The sequence below is a fragment of the Montipora capricornis genome, chromosome 1 (genome assembly GCF_036669925.1).
Source record: "Montipora capricornis isolate CH-2021 chromosome 1, ASM3666992v2, whole genome shotgun sequence".
NCBI lineage: Eukaryota > Metazoa > Cnidaria > Anthozoa > Scleractinia > Acroporidae > Montipora > Montipora capricornis.
The window spans coordinates 18,908,095-18,926,137 of record NC_090883.1 but is presented as its reverse complement, the minus strand read 5'-3'; the positions used below and the strand labels follow the sequence as shown (position 1 = coordinate 18,926,137).

The window sequence follows — 18,043 nt, the reverse complement described above, 5'->3', positions numbered from 1 at the left end:
ATCACGGCAATTAACATGTACAAGTACAAGGGCATTGTGGCCCAGTGGTTAGGGCGCTTGCCTTGAGATCCGGAGATCCCGGGTTCAAGACCCGCTCTGACCACTCGTTGCATTTGATCCTGGTAGTCCCTGGTTCAACTTCCCAGCTGCTCTTGTAAATAGCTAACTGGTTTGCCTCCGGCCAGTTGGGATTCTTAACAGTTGTTGTTGTGTTCTGTCGTTTCGTTGATTGTGTTTCATTGGCCCTGAAAAGCCCCTATGGGGAGCGGCCAATTATGTATGTATGTACTTTTTTGCAAACGTTGGCCGCGTAGCACTTATTTATGAACAGACTTAACTGATTAGAGTGTAATGTGAAGTGCTAAGTTTCCACCCCATATGAACCATGTGAGCGTTAGCCCTACTGATGGAAATGGGCCCACACATGCGTAAGATTTCTCTGTCTCGCACTTAAAGTAGGATTCGAACTCGATATCTCTTCCTTCAGAGACAATGGCGATGACCACACTGCGTGACAGATTACCGGGGAAATATGTATTAAAGAATTGTGTGCGTGACCGGAAACGAGTTTTTGTGTTTTCGTCTCACGCAATGCAATATCCGTTTATCGTATGACCCTGTAACAGATATTGTAATTCTCCCAATATTAAGAAAAGTATAAAATATTCTTAAATATCATATTAGAGACTTACAAAAAGCATCTGTTTTCTCGTTTTGATTGGAATCAATGCCTTTAACAACAGTTTTAAATGTAAAGAAATATCCACGATCGCACTTTACCCCCCGGGGGGGGGGGGGGGTACTTTAGGAATGTGCCGCTGGGTCCCTGGAACCCTTAGCCTATACCAGAGCTACAATAGTTTCAGCTGGATTTTGCTACCCTATACTAGAGTAAACTCCCCAAATCACTGCTATCCTAGAGTAGCTGTTTTAATAATAATAATAATAATAATAATAATAAATAATTATTATTATTATTATTAGTAGTAGTAGTAGTAGTAGTAGTAGTAGCAGTAGTAGTAGTAGTAGTATTATTATTATCATTATTATTAATTTTAACCAGTATAATACCACCGATTTCCATGTGAATCCCGATTTTTGACAGTTAATAATATCTAGTAGCGTTTATTGATGGTCATCTATCAACGCTGTTGAGGCTGAGTCGTGAAAATTTAATTAAACTTGCCGATTTCATTTTTTTATATTTTTGAGTAGCAATTCCTGGTTTCCTTAGTCTATATAAACTCTTCAACCAACTGGTCAGTTTCGTGAAAAATGATACCCTATTCTAGACCCAAACGCTCTGATTTATACACCCTATGCTAGAGTAAACTGCTTGAAAACCATACCCTTCACAGCGGCACATACCTATATAGCCCATATATGGTAGTACCCACCCCCCCCCCCCCCCTTCCGGGACTTTACCCCTATCATGTGGTGATGCAATGTGGACTGTGGACTTCGAACTACGGAATTGAAACTGGCTATTTACCAAGATATTATAACATAAACAACCTACTGAAATACTGTGAACTTAACTGAAGGAAGTTTTTTTTTTTAATTTGTTTGCCCAAGATCATTTCCTATTACAATATTTCATTCATCACTGTAGGATAATTATTGAGCAGGAAGTCTCAGAAGCCTTTCTAGGCTTATCTAGGAGACCCCCTTTACTAACTCTTAATAAAAAACTGGGCGATGCATGATATCTAAGTTAATTTACAGATTGATGGAATAGGGCTAGGTAACATAATAGCCACTACTAAAATATGCTTGAAATCAGTTAACAGATGGATCAGAAGAAAATACAAATTGGTATTAAGATTTAAAATTAAGAAATATATAAATCTAGAATATCTATATTCGATTCGTAAGGATCATTTTTTTTTAGTTTTCGTTTAAAAGATGATTGACATTGGGTTCTTTTTAGATCACTTTAGACATTGAACGTGAAGAAGCGCATGGGAAAGACCTGGCTTATGAAAAACAGCTACTCTAACCAGAAGAAATTGAAGCAGCCCTCAAGCAAAAGGAAATGGAAGAGAAAAGGTCAGTTGTAAAGCTTCCTAAACTCTCTATTACCCCTTTTAAGTTAATGGGACCGTAATAAACTGGGGGCGTTTTGAAAACCAATTCATAGCAATGGTAGATTCTTAGAACGTTCCTCCGGTGACAAAGTTCTCACACCTTAAGGAGCTATTGGTTTCAAGAGCACAAAGCGCTATAGATGGTCTACCATTCAACGAAGAAGGCTATCAGCGAGCTCTGAAATATCTTCGCGAAAAATATGGGCACCCAGAAGAAATAGCGGGAGTATCGGGGGGAGTAGATGTCATTAATCTACGCAAATTGCCAGATACAACAGAGAGAAATATTGCCAAGGTCCATCAGTTTTATGAAAAACTGTTGTTCACAATTGAAAGTCTGGAAACGTTAGGAAAACTCGAATCTGTCGAAGACGTAACTTAATATGTTGTTGCGAAAAAGTTAAGAGTTTCTTCGAAGCGAATGGACCCTTTGCAGGATAGTGATCACATTGTACAAAAACCGCCATACTGGAACGCAAATTACCCAGTGGGACATCTAAAATAAAGAAAATTTAGATTAACTAGCTTTGTTTTAGATGTCCCAGTGCGCAATTTGCGTTCCAATATGGCGGTTTTTGTACCATGTGATCACTATCCTGCAAAGGGCCCATTGGTGACGCACGTGGGCGGTGATTGGCGTTCGTGGTCCTTTAAGGAATTACTAGAGGCCTTGGGCAAGTGGACGGCCACAAACGCAATCGTAAAAGGGTCTGAGAAAGGCAACCCGACAAAATGCGACCCCTTACCCAAACGTCCTAATGTCTGAAGCGAACGTGCCTCTCACTCTCAGGATTGTCACGCCAATAATTGCGTCTATTGTGGTAGAATTAATCATGTATCTTCACGATGTTTGTTTGTTTGTTATTTATTTATTTGTTTGAGCAGGTTGAAGTTTTGGCAGCTATTGAGCTGATGTGGACCTGCTATACCCACCCACCTATATACTCACAAAGGACAACCACAACACCGGGAGCTTCATCCCTTACTCTTCTCGAGCCAGCCGAACGGAAGACATTTCTAGGAAACAAACAACTTTGTTTTAATTGTACTGCTGGTCAACATAGCGCGATGAAATGTCTCAGCAAATTCTCGTCATAAAAAACATCATACATCGATTTGCGAGGGCGAAATTTCCGGTTCAAGTCTGACATGTACAACTAACGTAGTCGGATCTTCAGTAATACATCTTATGGTTGTGGTTAAAGTTAATGGTCACAGGTTCCGTGTATTCCTTTATAGCGGAGCTAGTCATTCTTATGTATTTTCCACGCTGATAGAACTCATTCGCGCACGTGCAGTGAAGAGTGGAAGGCGTCGTGTCGCCATGTTGCTGGGTGTGACAACCACAAAGCTATCAGAATACGATTGGTGGCTAAGCGCAGTGAAAGGGGACTTCTCGTTGTACACGCGCGTCACGCGCATAGACAAAAGGGACTTACTGATGCTGGATAATCCCCGATACGCTGAGCGCATTGCCCACTACTCTCATCCCTATGGAATCGAACTTGACGATCAGTCACAAGATGAACGCTTACCTGTTCTTATGATCCTCGGCGCGAACGAGTATGCCCAAATTCGCACACGTACACAACCACGCGTGGGACGTCGTGGAGAACCTGTAGCAGAGTTCACCCGTTTTGGATGGGCACTCATGGCTCCAGGAATAGAGACTGATGTCGGCGCAGGTTTTTTGGCGATCGATGCGGTGGGCGACTATGAAAGATCATGTGCTCTGGACGTGCTCGGTCTAGCAGATACTCCAGCTGCAGACCAACAAGAAGTGTACAAGGAGTTTCGTGAACAGCTCACACAAGTGACAAGTGTGGGATTCTTTCTCATGTTTCCCACAACACGCTGCGGGGATCACGATTTTGATTTAGTATTCTGGCTCAGTACCTAGAACTGAATAATCAATCAAGTAGCCCTCAGTGATTGGTAAATGTGGCCTTGCGTTGATCTGAGTTGGGCAACTGTTTACCGGCAAACAACTCAAACCTTAGGACTCTTAAATTGACGACTTTAGTGGAGAGGGCCAGAGGATAATTATGGAAGAACAAGAAATCGAGGTGAGACAGCTCAAACAGCTGATTCAACGTGCTTGCGAAAACTTCTATATCATATGATTATGTTGCGGTTGTTGATGTCGGGTTCAGTAACCCATGCCGGCCATGTGTAAGACAAGAGATGAGTTTTTTTTTATTAAATGAAGTTGTACGTACATCATTAAATGATATTTCAGTATTGATGTGCACCCATACAAAAATGCTTCACAGGTCTATAAGCACAAGTCGGCATCACCATTGAAATGTGATTTGTTCACATTGTTACGGTTTTGCATATTTTCCTTTCATTGTTATGGAGTCTTTCCGAAGCACGCTCTTAAATCTTTGAATTTAAACACGGAATTTTTACCGGAACAATTTCCTAATCATTGCTGTTCTAGTTCAAGCTCAAGATACAACTCTCCATAGTTCTTGAGAAAGAAACTTTCCAAATATGCTAATAAGAACTCAAAACAAGTATTCAAAATTTCGATAGCCATCTTTTCATAGACAAATGTTATTTTCTGTTGACTTTAAACTCAATCACAATGAACAATTAACTAAGCAGGTTTTAAACTCATTCTTGTGACAATGGCGCATTTGTTTGTAGAGGATATTATCAAGAAGATATTATGTAAAGTCACTTGACTTACACGCATCAATTCTTAGAAGGACATTTCTAGACAACGCTTGTTCAGTCTAATTGACCATGCGCTTGCATATCAGTGTTTATATTAATGCGCTGACAAATGGCTTGGTCTCTTGGGACTTCTGTGCTTATTAAAAAAAACGCACATGGCCTCATAGTTAAAGGTGCACTGCCAACTCTTTCTAAAACTGGGCACCCACCAAGGACCGTTAGCGAATCCTGTTTTTTTATGAATTGGTATCATATCCGATAAATTCGATTTGCTTTGCAAACTTGGCCTTGTTGTTTGGCATTTTTTTTCTTCAGTGGGTATAGCTAGTTTTTAAAAGCCTTAGGGCTTTTTGTCTTAAATTTTGAAGTTGCCTTTGGTAAGATATTTTAAATGAAAGGACGAAGGCGCATAAATAATCGAGAAATTACACGGAAATTAATTAAAATTATTACTGCAGGAGCACTGAGCAACAAAATGTTTAAGTCACGTACACAACCTTACCTGTGACACAGGGATCTTGGAATAAAAAGCAAGTCACGCAATTGATTCAATGAAGCACGTGAATTCTACTTTCAAACTTCAGATGTGTTTAGCAAGTCAAAACCATCCTAAATCAGTTGCACAGTGTTATCCTTTAAAGCCTTTCTGAATGACGGCTTAGTTTTATGAAACTTTTGCGTGAGAATCCTCAAATTTCAGAGGAACTTTCTGCAGCAGGCAGACAATATGTAACAAAACCGCTGAAGCAGAATATATATTTGCCAGGCTTGCAGAGTTATGATGTTACGGAATCCTCTGGTATTCCTATCAAATTCCTGGTTTGCAGCGCTATTATTTAAAGGAAGCCTCTAGTATGCCTATCAAATGCTTATCCAAGCCATATATTTTTCTTTCAGCTTAATGCAGATCACCAAACTAAGAAAAGAAGCAAAGTTCTCGGTTTATCTTACCTTATCAATGAGAATCCTCCATGGTATATCTGCATCTTGCTGGGTTTCCAGGTTTGAACAGTAGGCCTGAAAAAATGTTGTATCTTTTTTATTTTATATGATTTGATATGATGTTTTTAAGGCAGCTCAAAGAGAATAAAAAACTTTTTTTCTGGTGGAAATGACTCATCCCCAGCACTTAAATGCATCTCTCACCTTTACCCTAGCATAGGTAGAACTATCATTTGTTTTATTCAAGACACAACTTTATCTGAGCTAATTGGGCAAATTAAGACAAAACTAAATTTGCATAATCAGAATCCTACAGCTTAAAATAGGCTATATGCTTCTGGCATGATCGATAGTTAATGCTAACGTAGAAGAGTGGAGGGAAGAGGAGGGGTGGGGAGAGAGGTTACGTCTTATCTCTGGTTTTCGTCATCACCATTTTCTCGTCTAAATAAATATATAAAATACATGATTCACAGAGACATTAAGTCCTAAAGTAGATCGAGCCTTTTTCGGCCTTGATTGGGATTTAATTAAGTTCCCGTTACACTTCATTGATAAGAACACCTCCTCATGATAACCTCGTTAACTTAACATGGCCCTGCTGTGTTACGATTGTGTTTTTATTGCACCCAACTATGAGGATAAACCACGCCCAAGGCATATTGATGACGGAAATCCTTTGTTCATTAGATACATGTGGTTGCGTTCTTCTTTTTCACTAAGAGTCAAGCGCTTCAGTGAAATACATTCGAACGTGCACCAACGGCCATCTCTCTGAAATGGCCCCCTATCCACAACGGCGACTTTTTTTGGTCCCGGCGGGATGTCTAATACATCTCCCCTAACTCCACCTCTCCACAACGATCACTTCTTCTGTCCTCATAGTGGCCGACTGTATTGTTACCGTCCAAAACTTTCTTGCCTTCATTGTCTTATCTTTGTTTTTCTTTTTCAGCATTACTTGACCATGTTAGGAGGAACACTGGCCATTCCGTTTATTCTCAGTGCTCCAATGTGTTTTGCTGATAACACACTTGCTATCAGTGAGATTCTTAGTACCATATTCTTCGCGTCCGGACTTGTGACTTTGCTTCAATCAACATTTGGAGTTAGGTGTGGAAACATGATGACAAAAGTTTCTAGATATCATTGAAATCGCTATTTTTCCCATTATATTAATTGTGATGTTCAAAATGACATAGAATTGTTGCCCTGTTGAATGTTTTACTGAGGAACAACGCTCAATCACGTATTTTGCATAAGATGTAAAGTATTTTCATCCTTCTTCAAGCCTGTTGCATTGTCTTCAGATCTTCTAATAAACGGGTTTGGTGAAGTTTTGTCAATAACATTAACTTAACCCATGCAACATAACGCTATTTGCTTAAAACTGCTCCCATCTGATGGTAACATTTGAGCACGTTTTGCCGGTTTTAGTTACATCAAGCAATTTAATTTTTGCCTTTTTGAGCAATTTTTTTAGCTAAATATAGGTTCAGAGCACATATCAAGCACAAAAAGGCCAATGATTTAGTAAAAAGCTCTTCAATTTATGCGACTTTCATGAAATGTTTATCAATCTTTAAAACACATACCCCGTCACTTGGCAACATTTTGCAGGCCTACTGCGACCCATATCTAAGATTCTAACGGATCATAGGCTTAAAGCGCATTCGGAAAGACGTCAAATAAACCAATGAAAGCACTTTCGTCCATTTATGGCAATATTTTAGCAACTTTTTAGCATTTCAGTGAGCAACGTTTTAGCATCTTAAGAGCACAATCAGGACAGGCCTACCCATCTGCCTTACATTTTGGGTAATTGACACGCCTTAAAGGTCCGTAAACGACTATCGAACGGTAACGGCCATGTAATTTTTTCTTCTCTGACCCGCAATGACTCCGTTGATAATGATTACAGACTGCCGATCGTTCAAGGTGGAACATTCTCCTTTCTCACGCCTACATTTGCCATCTTGTCCTTGCCACAGTGGACTTGTCCAAAACTTGATGGTAAGTAAACTTCATTTTCTAAGTTTTATTGCTAAAAGTTTTTAAATAAAATAAGAGTACAATCTCTGCAGTGGGTAGATTGAGTAGTTCATGTGACAACTGACATGCCAAGATTTTGAAGAGGCAGCTCATATTCGCTGAGAGAACTCCTCCTTCAATCAATGTAAGGCAGCTCAAAGCGGTCCACCAAACTCTTACGTTCTAATGGTATACCTTTGCTCTCTAAGAGTTCCGGTTTTCATTTTCAGTCTCAGCAAATTACTGAATTTATCTATAAATGATCTTGAAAATTCGATTCCAAATTGCAAACTAATTAAAGATTGATTTTGATCGTTGAAAAGCCAGAGAATGTCTTGCTAAAAACTGAAGGAGACCGTAATGTTCATGTTGGATCGTTTGCTTCATGATCATTATGTACTCAATAGTTTAAGGAACATTTTGTCTTTTGAACACACTGAACAAAGCTCGGTTTAATCCTTAACATCCCAACATCAGTATGCACTTCTCTATACTTTCCTCTAACGTCCTGACAAGAAGAAGGTGGTGATTATTTCCTTGATTTTTGTGACCTTAATATGTGATTTGAGGGTGATTTTGTAAGGGGAAATAAGGTGCTGGTCGATCACTCTTAAGTGCCAAAGGGCCAAAGGAGATGCACACTCAAGAAAACATATGAAATCTATCCCTTCCTTTACAAGAATATACTAAATTCTACAATTTGCCGCAGTGAGAGATGCTAAAAGTAGCTTCACATTAGTAATTTTTTTTCCAATGCTCACCATTGTACGGCACCATACGATAAGCTGAACACAAGCAGTTATTCCTTGCACTGTCATGGTTATTAAAAAAAAACTTATTTGGGTCAAAGATGCCTTCATGTGCAGCAGATAATCAGACGAGGAGTGGGACTGAGCTGCAGTATAGTAACTTGGCCAAGACTCCTAAGCAAGATCTTAAAATGGCGCTGTCTTTAACACATTTGAAGACAATTTTCTGAGGGTTAGCTTACTCTTTTACATCTCAAGTCGCAATCCGTGTTACAATTTCATATCTATTTTTCTGGATTAGTAGAGATAACAACTTCTGAAGCATACTTCTCGAACTTATTTTGCACATTTTACATTCGAAATTTGCTATGTGTGGCAAAGGAACATATCAAGAGATCTAAGGATTCTTTTACTTTCCTTTCAATCCACAAAATGTCAAATAAGTACTTCCATGCTTGATTTAGGTTTGTGTTTTTAGATGCAGAAAATAAAAACTCCACTGCAAGCTTTCTCGACAGTGATGACATATGGAAACCTCGAATGAGAGAGGTAATGATTAAACTGGGTCGGATAAAACTAAAGATGGCTGGTTCTTGCTGCTCGCGGAAAACTAGCCTCTCTCGGGTGAAAAGTTCAAAATGTTTCCATTATTATTTAACGGACTATAAAGCGATACAATTTCCCTGATTTTGGATGGTTGGACAGTTTGTCATCGGATAGTTCATTATTAATAAGCAAATCATGTTCAAAGTTGTAGTTTAAATAAACCAATCACATTCATATTTTGATTGAAGTCTCTTTCAGAGCGACTTGAAACAATTAATGGCTCCTTCGTCATTCTTTCAATGCTAATTTTCTCTTTCTTTCATAACTTGGCTGTTCTTCTTTTTCGGAAACAAAAAGGAATAAAACAAACTAATTGGACTCCTGCTGCGCGGTCGTCCGATTTTCTTATCACTCATATGATTGCGGACCGAATTGGACTCCACTCAGTCCTAATAATTAACTGAGGCGGCTCAAACCATGCCAGTTTCAACACTTGAAACAAACGTCCTTATTAGAAGGGTTGACACTACAACAATTTATTACTTAACAGCAATGTTAGTACCATATTAAACACCAACAAGAAGATCTTTTAGATTATATAACCGCGCTTTGAAAATTTATCTGCTGGAGTTTTGTACCACTATAGTTGCAACGTAGTGCAAATTCCAAAGCAGTCCTTGTTGATTCACTGATGACTATAGACACAAAATAACTTGATCAATTTGTAGCACAACAACTGACAACAACTACTGCACACGAACGTATTGCACCATCACTTATAGCCGAGGTGAAATCCCGATTGCGCCATCAGTCGTAGCCGTTCTAAAATCTCTGATGACGTAACGGTTTTAACAGATCTGGAACTTTCTTCGGGATATGTATGGGTATGAACGATACGATAATAACACTTTTAACAACTTACAGCTTTCTTTCTTAAAAGTCACGATTAAATTTAATTGTTTTTTTTACACGGGTAAAGGGCTAGCAAAGTAATCACACGAGTCACACAATTCAAGAATTTCGTTATCCACTGCTATCTTTAGTGCGGTGGTTATTTCCCTACCAATAAAAGTTGCAACGTCGACACATTCCATGGATGACGTAATGGCTTTTTATATATTCAATACTCGCTTCGAATTAAGCGCTTCAATAACACCAAAAGGCAATATATTTTGTACTAAATAAAGAGTGGAATATTGATAAACTTTTAAGTCCATTAACGTTTTAACAGCTTTTGGCAAATAAACATCATAAGTTGCGTGACTCGGGAAGTCCCACTGAATATATGGCCGAGTGGAAGTTTGGGTCAGCTCACCGACAAAACGAAAAAAATAAACGGATAATTATTGCTGCAAAAGATTCGGTCATTTTTTTTTTGACATAGACATTACCGTGGCATGACGAAAGCCCTGCCAAGACACCCCATATTTTGGCTTTAGCTGCTCATATCTGAAAAACGAACGCGGTGACCCCCATTTTTTATTTCTAAAATGTAATCAGCATGCCAGAATAAAACTGTCTGCAAAGTTTAAAAAAAATTCTGTGGAGCGGATTTAGAGCCAACTTATTGAAAATTTAAGGAAGCTCTGAATCCGCTCGACAAACTTTTTTTACAACTTTGCAGAGAGTTTTATCATAACCTGCTAATCACTTTTGTGCAATACAAAATTGGGGTCACTTTTCAGGTATGAGCAACGAAAGCCAAAATATAGGGTGTTTTTGCAAGGCTTTCCTGTTGCCATGGTAAATTTTTAGGTCACAAAAATGACTGCATCTATTTCAGCAATAATTCATGTTCCTTATGATACCATAACATTTTTGTTAAATGATAAAGGGTTGTAGTGTGACTCTTTTTAATAACAAGGTCTCTTGAAAGTGGTGAAACTGGTTTGAGCCAACTTAATATGATATCTCGAAATAGATCGAATCAATAAGTGTTTGACAAGATTACAAAGGTTTTTTCTCACTTTACCACTTAACGCTTCGGAAATTTCTGGCTCATAGGTCAAAAACTCCTACAACCTTAGTCGTCCTTATTTAACCAAATAACTATTTTTTGACTTTCACCCTACATGACGTTCACAGAATAAGCCAACTATTAATACTGCTGTTGATTCATTTGTTTCTTCTGTTCGTTGACAGCTTTAAATATGACCGAAGTTTTTGAATTACAGATCAAGAGATACTTTGTTATTTTCCCAGATCCAGGGCGCCATCATTGTTTCCGCATTGTTTCAAATCGTAATTGGCTTCACTGGTTTCATTGGTGTGCTACTTCGGTTCATTGGACCGCTGACCATAGCACCTACAATTACTCTAGTGGGCGTGGCACTGTTTCACGTAGCAGCAGATCACGCGGGTGAGTTAACCAAAGGAAAACTATTACTGTCTGCCGATCGCATTTTACTCGATGAACACAACTTAAGAGTATGTCTGTCTTTAATATTCATTTATACAGGAAACCATTGGGGAATTTCAATGACGTAAGTCACTTCTTTTATTTATGTGTTTTCGTTTATCCCGAGATTGACCTAACAAGTAGAAGACCGGTCGTAAACGTGTTTATACGGAAATAACTAAATTCTTAGCTGTAAATGACTGAATTTTTAACCGTTATCCATAAATGTCATTACCCCATTTACACCCTATCAGACACGTTTCTGACGAACAGCCAAGACGACAATGAGGCAAAATTATATATTTAGAGCTAGGTCAATTGGAAAGAGGCATGGGTAAGAGTAGCTCATTCAATGAGATCATGGTGCACGGGAAGTCTTTTCTAATTACCGAAACCTAATTTCAACAAAACGCTCAGTGATCAAAAGCTCGGTTTCATCATGATACTGGCATGGAGCCAAACTGTTAAGAGTGCTTTTTGATTGATTGTCGTAAAAAATTAAAAGCCAAAATGACTGCAAAGGGCAATCAATTGAAAGGATTGGTTTCAGATTTGAATCTAATTGGTTGAGAAAGTGGCTGAATTTTCTGAGCCAATCATAACAAATTAAAATGAAGCCAGACAAATCCCGGATTACTTTCGACACTTGATTGGAAATTGCGATATTCAAGAGCTCATTTTTGTTTTTGTTTCCTTTTTTTTTTTTTCCTGTACCTTTGTGATTCAGGACAATCGTGTTCATCGCTTTGTTTTCACAATACCTCTTCAAAGTAAAGATTCCATTTCCTGGGTACAGCAAAGAACGAGGAGGTTATTTCGTTGGCCGTTTTCCTTTGTTTAGACTATTTCCAGTGAGTACATATTTATTACCTTTCCTGTGTTTTTCACACCAGATTAAACTTTTAAAAAAACTGTTAGCTAGCTAAATGTAGTGAAACTAAATTGATGTTCTTTGGACTTTTTTCCCAGGCCAACGAGATCTTGTACCGATTGAGCTCAAAAACATATTGCATACTGTTGATGTTTTAGCCCACTAGTACGATTTCAGTTTCTTCATTTGGGGCCAGGAGCAGTTCATACATACAGGCCACTAAAGTTCTTTGCACCTCAATAAAAAATGTCTTTCTTTAAAGTGTTTACAAGAAACCTTTGAGCTAACTTTCGTAACTGGCGCAATTTTTATCAAAGTCCTCTACATGAATTTTCCGTCTCTAAGGGTGTGTTTTTTAATTCCATCTCACGCAGGTTATTCTGGCAATCGCATCCTCATGGATTCTCTGCGCCATCATCACTGCAGCAGGAGGTTTTCCTTCTGATCCCAAGATTCCTCAGTACATGGCGAGGACTGATGCAAGAAGTGCTGTCTTGAAAGAGGCTAAGTGGTTTAGACTACCGTACCCTGGTAAGAAACTTCAATTGGTGTCCAGTTTCTTTCGAAATGTGTCGCTTTCTACGCTATTTTGCTATCTCTGCAGGTCAGTGGGGCACACCTACTGTGAGTGCCGCAGGGGTTTTTGGGATGCTTGCTGGTGTCTTTGCTTCTATCATTGAGTCAGTGGGTGATTACTACGCCTGTGCAAGATTATCAGGAGCCCCGCCACCGCCTAAACATGCTATTAACCGTGGAATCGGAATAGAAGGGATTGGATGTCTCTTGACCGGAGCTTTTGGTAGTGGAAATGGCACAACATCATATAGTGAAAACATTGGAGCTATTGGAATAACCAAGGTAAATAAGCGCTTCAGATTAGGCCTAGATATAATGACTGACAACCAGGGTCGGCGTACCGAACGAGGGTTCTTTTCCTCTGGTACTGTCAAATACCATGAAGAAGGCTCCAATAATTCTCGTGCAACTCAACACGAACTTTAAATTTATTCACGGTTTTTGGTCTTAGTTATATTAGCATTTGTGCTTCTGGGGTTGCTACTGCATAACATCTATAAATACACAATATCTAGACGAGTGACTCCTGAAAGGGTCTCCATGGGGTTAACCGTTAGCAAATTTTACCCAATACTCGTTTAAAAAGGTAAGCATAAAAAAGGGAAAAAGTTAATAACAATAATAATAATTTCCACTTAATATAGCGCCTTTTAACATAATAAATGATCAAAAGCGCTTTACAAGAATCTATTAAAAAAAAATAAAACCCGAAACGAAAAATGCACAGTTGACCACCCCCAAGCCCCCGAATACCACTGCTAAGAATTACTTGTTGTAAGCTAGACTAAAAAGGTATGTCTTCATATTAGACATCTTCTTCTATTAGACATCTTCTTCTATTAGCCGTAAAAAAAAAGCAAATTTTTAATCGTTCAACGCAAAAACAAAACCCCCGTTGAGACCGTCCCCTAATACTGCTTTTCATTTATCTAACATTGGGCAGCATAGGTCTTGACCACAGCGTGCAAATTTACCAAACCAAATTGCTAATGAAGAAAGGTTGATAAATTTTCAGGTTGGAAGTCTGCGTGTGATTCAGTTCGGTGCCATCGTAATGATATTCGTGGGTGTTCTTGGTAAAATTGGAGCCTTGTTTGTCACCATCCCAGACCCCATTGTTGGAGGAGTTTTCATGGTCATGTTTGGTATGATCGCCGCTGTTGGAATCTCGAATCTGCAGTTTGCTGACATGAATTCCTCTAGGAACCTGTTCATTGTTGGATTTTCTATCATTTTTGGCTTGGCTCTGCCGCATTACATGAATAACCATCCCAACGCAGTTCAGACAGGTGTGAGGAAGTTATTGTAAGATCTTATAAAGCACTTGTTAATGTCCCAACGATCAAGTATCGGTCGGAATACCCTGTCTAGAGGTTAGTTAAACAGTGTGGGAACAATTTTGACTTTGGCTGTCCATTAAAAGAGTATTTTGCTATAGTGCGGATCGAACATAAAAAAGCAATTGGCATTTCACTTTGGCATTTGAATCTCAGTCAGAGAACTCAATGGTAAGGTAGGCCTCGTTATGAAAAGTGCACTCGAGCTATGCGACCCATCACATCCACAGCTGATCCTGGTTTCTGTCAATTTGAACTTACCTTTATTACTATTAATATTAATAGTAATTATATTTTATACTTTTGAGGGGAAAAAGGCTCTGCAAGAGAAAAAAGGGGTTAAAATTTGTTTTATTTTTTATGTTTAAGGTCAAAAATAGGCTACTGCCGAATAACATTATCGATCTATTTACAGTTAACAGAAGTAATCACAGCTTAAGGAGCGCCGACTTATTTTTTTAGCTAGATTTAATACAATTAGATTCGGAAAACACACTTTGCGGTATTATGGTTCATTTTTATGAAGTAAAACTATCGTTCACTATAAAAAAGTTCACTACACTTGCATCGTTTAAGAACAATATAACGAAACTAAACTTGACGGAACTGGTAGATAGGGTCTGTCCTGTAGGTTATTTTCTATGTTCTTCATGAAGTCTTCTAAGGCAACTTAATTACTTTCATTGTATTTTATCAAACTATATATTTTACTAAATATCCTTCCATAATTTTTAATGGAGAAAATATTTGTATTTAAGTGTCACCGATTAGTGCACCAGCTGTGATGTGCTAGTAGTCGTTGACCTGTTAATACTTTATAATGTTATTTGTTTAAAGATCCCCAGTTACGTTTGGACTTTTTCTATGGTAGTTTCAGAGGTTGTTGGGCTCGAAGTGAATAACTAGCGTTGAAAATATCTTCTTGTCATTAACAGGTGTTCCAGAAATTGACCAGATTCTAACAGTCCTAATGAAAACAAGTATGGCCATCGGATGTATTTCTGCTTTGATTTTGGACAACACCATCCCTGGAACCATCGAGGAACGCGGGCTCAAGGCTTGGAGGCAACACCTTTCACATGAGAGTGACGAGCAGTGTCAAACAGCCTCCGTGACAGTCTATGATTTGCCGTTTGGTCTCAATCTTATCAGTAACTACAAAGTGGCCAAGTATTTACCCTTTCTTCCTTACAACGATGAAGAACACCGAAAAGAAAGAAGTTATGAACTTAATGGTGCTTCTGAAACGATGTTGGAAAAAGATGCACACGTTTAGCTTGGTAATGAGATGAAATGTGTGCAACAGAAACAAGTTGATTATCTAATGCCAATGTAGAGACTTTATGCATTTAACAGGAACACTAACCCTGATAGCAAAAATTATACTCATCTACAGCGTGTTGCGTTTATGTAAGTAGTGTAAACTATAGCTATCTTATTTTATAAACATTATCTTTGTTTTTCCGGGGAAAGTGAAAAGTGACGAATTTATTACTCACTTCGTGGCACACTTACACTTTAGGCTAGCTGTATTCACCAGGGCCCGGTTGTTCAAAAGCCGATTAACGCTAACCCCAGATTAAAAATTAACCAAGGAGTTTACTTCTCTATTCCCAAATGCTGTTCAACGCTGATATTCGGCAAAACTTAACGTTAGAGGAAGTCAATCTTGAAGAACGAAAATAAGCAAAAGAAACTTTCACCATAAAGTTGAAAAAATGAAACCAAAGTTTACGCTAATCCTAGATTAACTTAATCGGCTTTCGAACAACCGGGCCCTGGATTTAAAAGGAATAAAATATTTTTTCCATGCAAGCACTTAAAGTAGGAAATCTCTTTAGGAAAATAGAGGTTGAAAGAGTGTTATTCTAAGATGGTTCATATGAGAAATCACTCCCCTACAATAGGGTTGAAAAAATTGTTAACAACATTTTCACTTCTACACAGGCCAAGTGAATATACTAATGCTCTTCATGTACCGTCCGCAGCATGCTACTTTCGTTTAAGGAATAAAAGTTATGTAATAGATTTCTAAAACTGTATGTACGATGTCTTCTTTACCGTTTAATTTGTGAATTCAAAGTGTTTGTTCTGTGCAAATAAAAGAAAGTATGTCCATAATGTTCGCTTAGGTAATTTATGCTATTTACAAGGTAATTTTTGTAAACTTTAACTTTTTAAATTTAACAAAAATTACCTTGTAAATAGCATAAAATAAAGTATATTCAACTTTTTCTTAAATTATTTTCAATTTCTTCGTTGCAACTCCGCAAAAAATTAAGATCATAGAATTTCGCTAATTGTTTTTCAAGCTTGGAAATTATTTTGTCTGTTTTGTCCGTAAACTTAGATTTACTCCTCATAGATATGAAATTATACTTTCTGAAAGTGGGAAATTAAAAACACTAGAAGTCATGATGGTTCATTTACATCCTTATTTTACAGTTTAATTATATAGCAGGCCCCAATTGTTCGAAGGGTGGATAGTGCTATTCACTGGATAAATCGCTATCCATTGGATAACTCAATATGATTTTGCTACTGTTTATCCGCTGGATAGTGATTTATCCGATGGATAGTGTTATCCACCTTTTGAATAACCGAGGCCTGGTAATTAATCCGCAATTGTCAGCATAGCTATTATTCTTTAATTCTTTAAAACTGTCCAATTTAGGGTTAATTTGGATAGTTTCAGATAGGGTTTTCCTTTACAAACAGGCAACTGTCCAATTTAAAAAATATAGGACAGTTTGTGTAAGCCAATCAAATCCAAAAAAAAAACAAAACAAGTCACAGAAACTAGCCAATCAGCACAAAGCATAGCGTCAGCGCTGTTGTCTCTGTTTGTAGTACTTGACAATGGCAAAGTTTAGCCGAGAATATTTGCCAATTTTTTTTCATTTCTCAGGAGGACTTTTTCAGCGATATGACCGCAAATGAGAGATTTCCTTCGTTGCCAGAAGAAGAGCTTGCCAACCTGAGAAGCAAAAACCAAAACTAATTAGCAATAGAGGACGTTTTCCGTGTTTCCACAGCCTCATCTAAACACGAGGGGGAGTTGGGAGAATTCGAGACAGTTATGCAAACCCGGGACGTAGTCGAGGGTTTGCATAATTTTCGAGAATTCTCCCAACTTACCCGAGTGTTTAGATGAGAATATGGAAACACGGAAAAAAAAGTCCTCTATTGCTTTTATAAAGTATTTCTCAAGGATAATTCGATAAAAAATATAAACAAAAAAAAAAAATACAAAAAATATCTAAGTTATACAAAAAAATGCTTAAGATATCCAATCAAATTAAAAACATTTGGCATGCTTTTTGTGCTGGTTTTGTAGTTCGCATGCTCCCTGATGAGGCATTTTTTAAAACGCTTTTACCAAATTGAATTGAAGCAAAATAACATCTACTTTTTGTAGTGCTCATTGCTTGTATTAAATAAATACTACGCAACTCGCAAAATATCCGCACGTATTATATGTTAAACCATCGAATAACATGTATGGATCATATGTGTTAAGGACGGTGCCTACTACTAATTCAAAGGTATTTTTGCGCGGTTTATTGAATATGCGGGAAAAGCAGGTCTTAACAAGTGTTATTTAAATCCAAAAACAAAAGTGGGGCTAACCACGCATTTTTCGAAGATAATTAATCAAAAATATTTGTAAAAAGCTTTAAAAGAAAAAGCAATTTATGGCGTCCTTTTGCAAATTGAGGATTTTTTTATCTCTGAAAAATGCTTGGTTACCCCCAATTTTCTTTTGGGATACCAAGAGCACTTGCTAAGTTCTGCTTTCTCCGCATGGTTTTGAACCGTGCAAA

At 38.0% G+C, this 18,043-nt stretch overlaps 1 protein-coding gene across 2 annotated transcripts; it reads left to right on the top strand.

Moving 5' to 3' along the window:
* The first annotated feature begins 3,860 nt into the window (after window positions 1–3,860).
* Window positions 3,861–16,256, top strand: LOC138019776 (solute carrier family 23 member 2-like). 2 transcript variants are annotated; one of them, XM_068866779.1, is made up of 12 exons: window positions 3,865–4,153; window positions 5,667–5,771; window positions 6,667–6,824; window positions 7,633–7,724; window positions 8,970–9,040; window positions 11,240–11,396; window positions 11,496–11,520; window positions 12,163–12,286; window positions 12,681–12,837; window positions 12,911–13,164; window positions 13,898–14,171; window positions 15,155–16,256. In XM_068866779.1, the coding sequence occupies exons 1-12, from the start codon at window positions 4,133–4,135 to the stop codon at window positions 15,493–15,495; spliced, it is 1,779 nt and encodes a 592-aa protein (XP_068722880.1). In that variant the 5' UTR covers window positions 3,865–4,132; the 3' UTR covers window positions 15,496–16,256. The 2 variants fall into 2 exon arrangements, with proteins under 2 accessions (XP_068722796.1, XP_068722880.1); XM_068866695.1 differs by having other exon boundaries at window positions 3,861–4,153; window positions 11,240–11,520.
* Window positions 16,257–18,043: the final 1,787 nt, after the last annotated feature.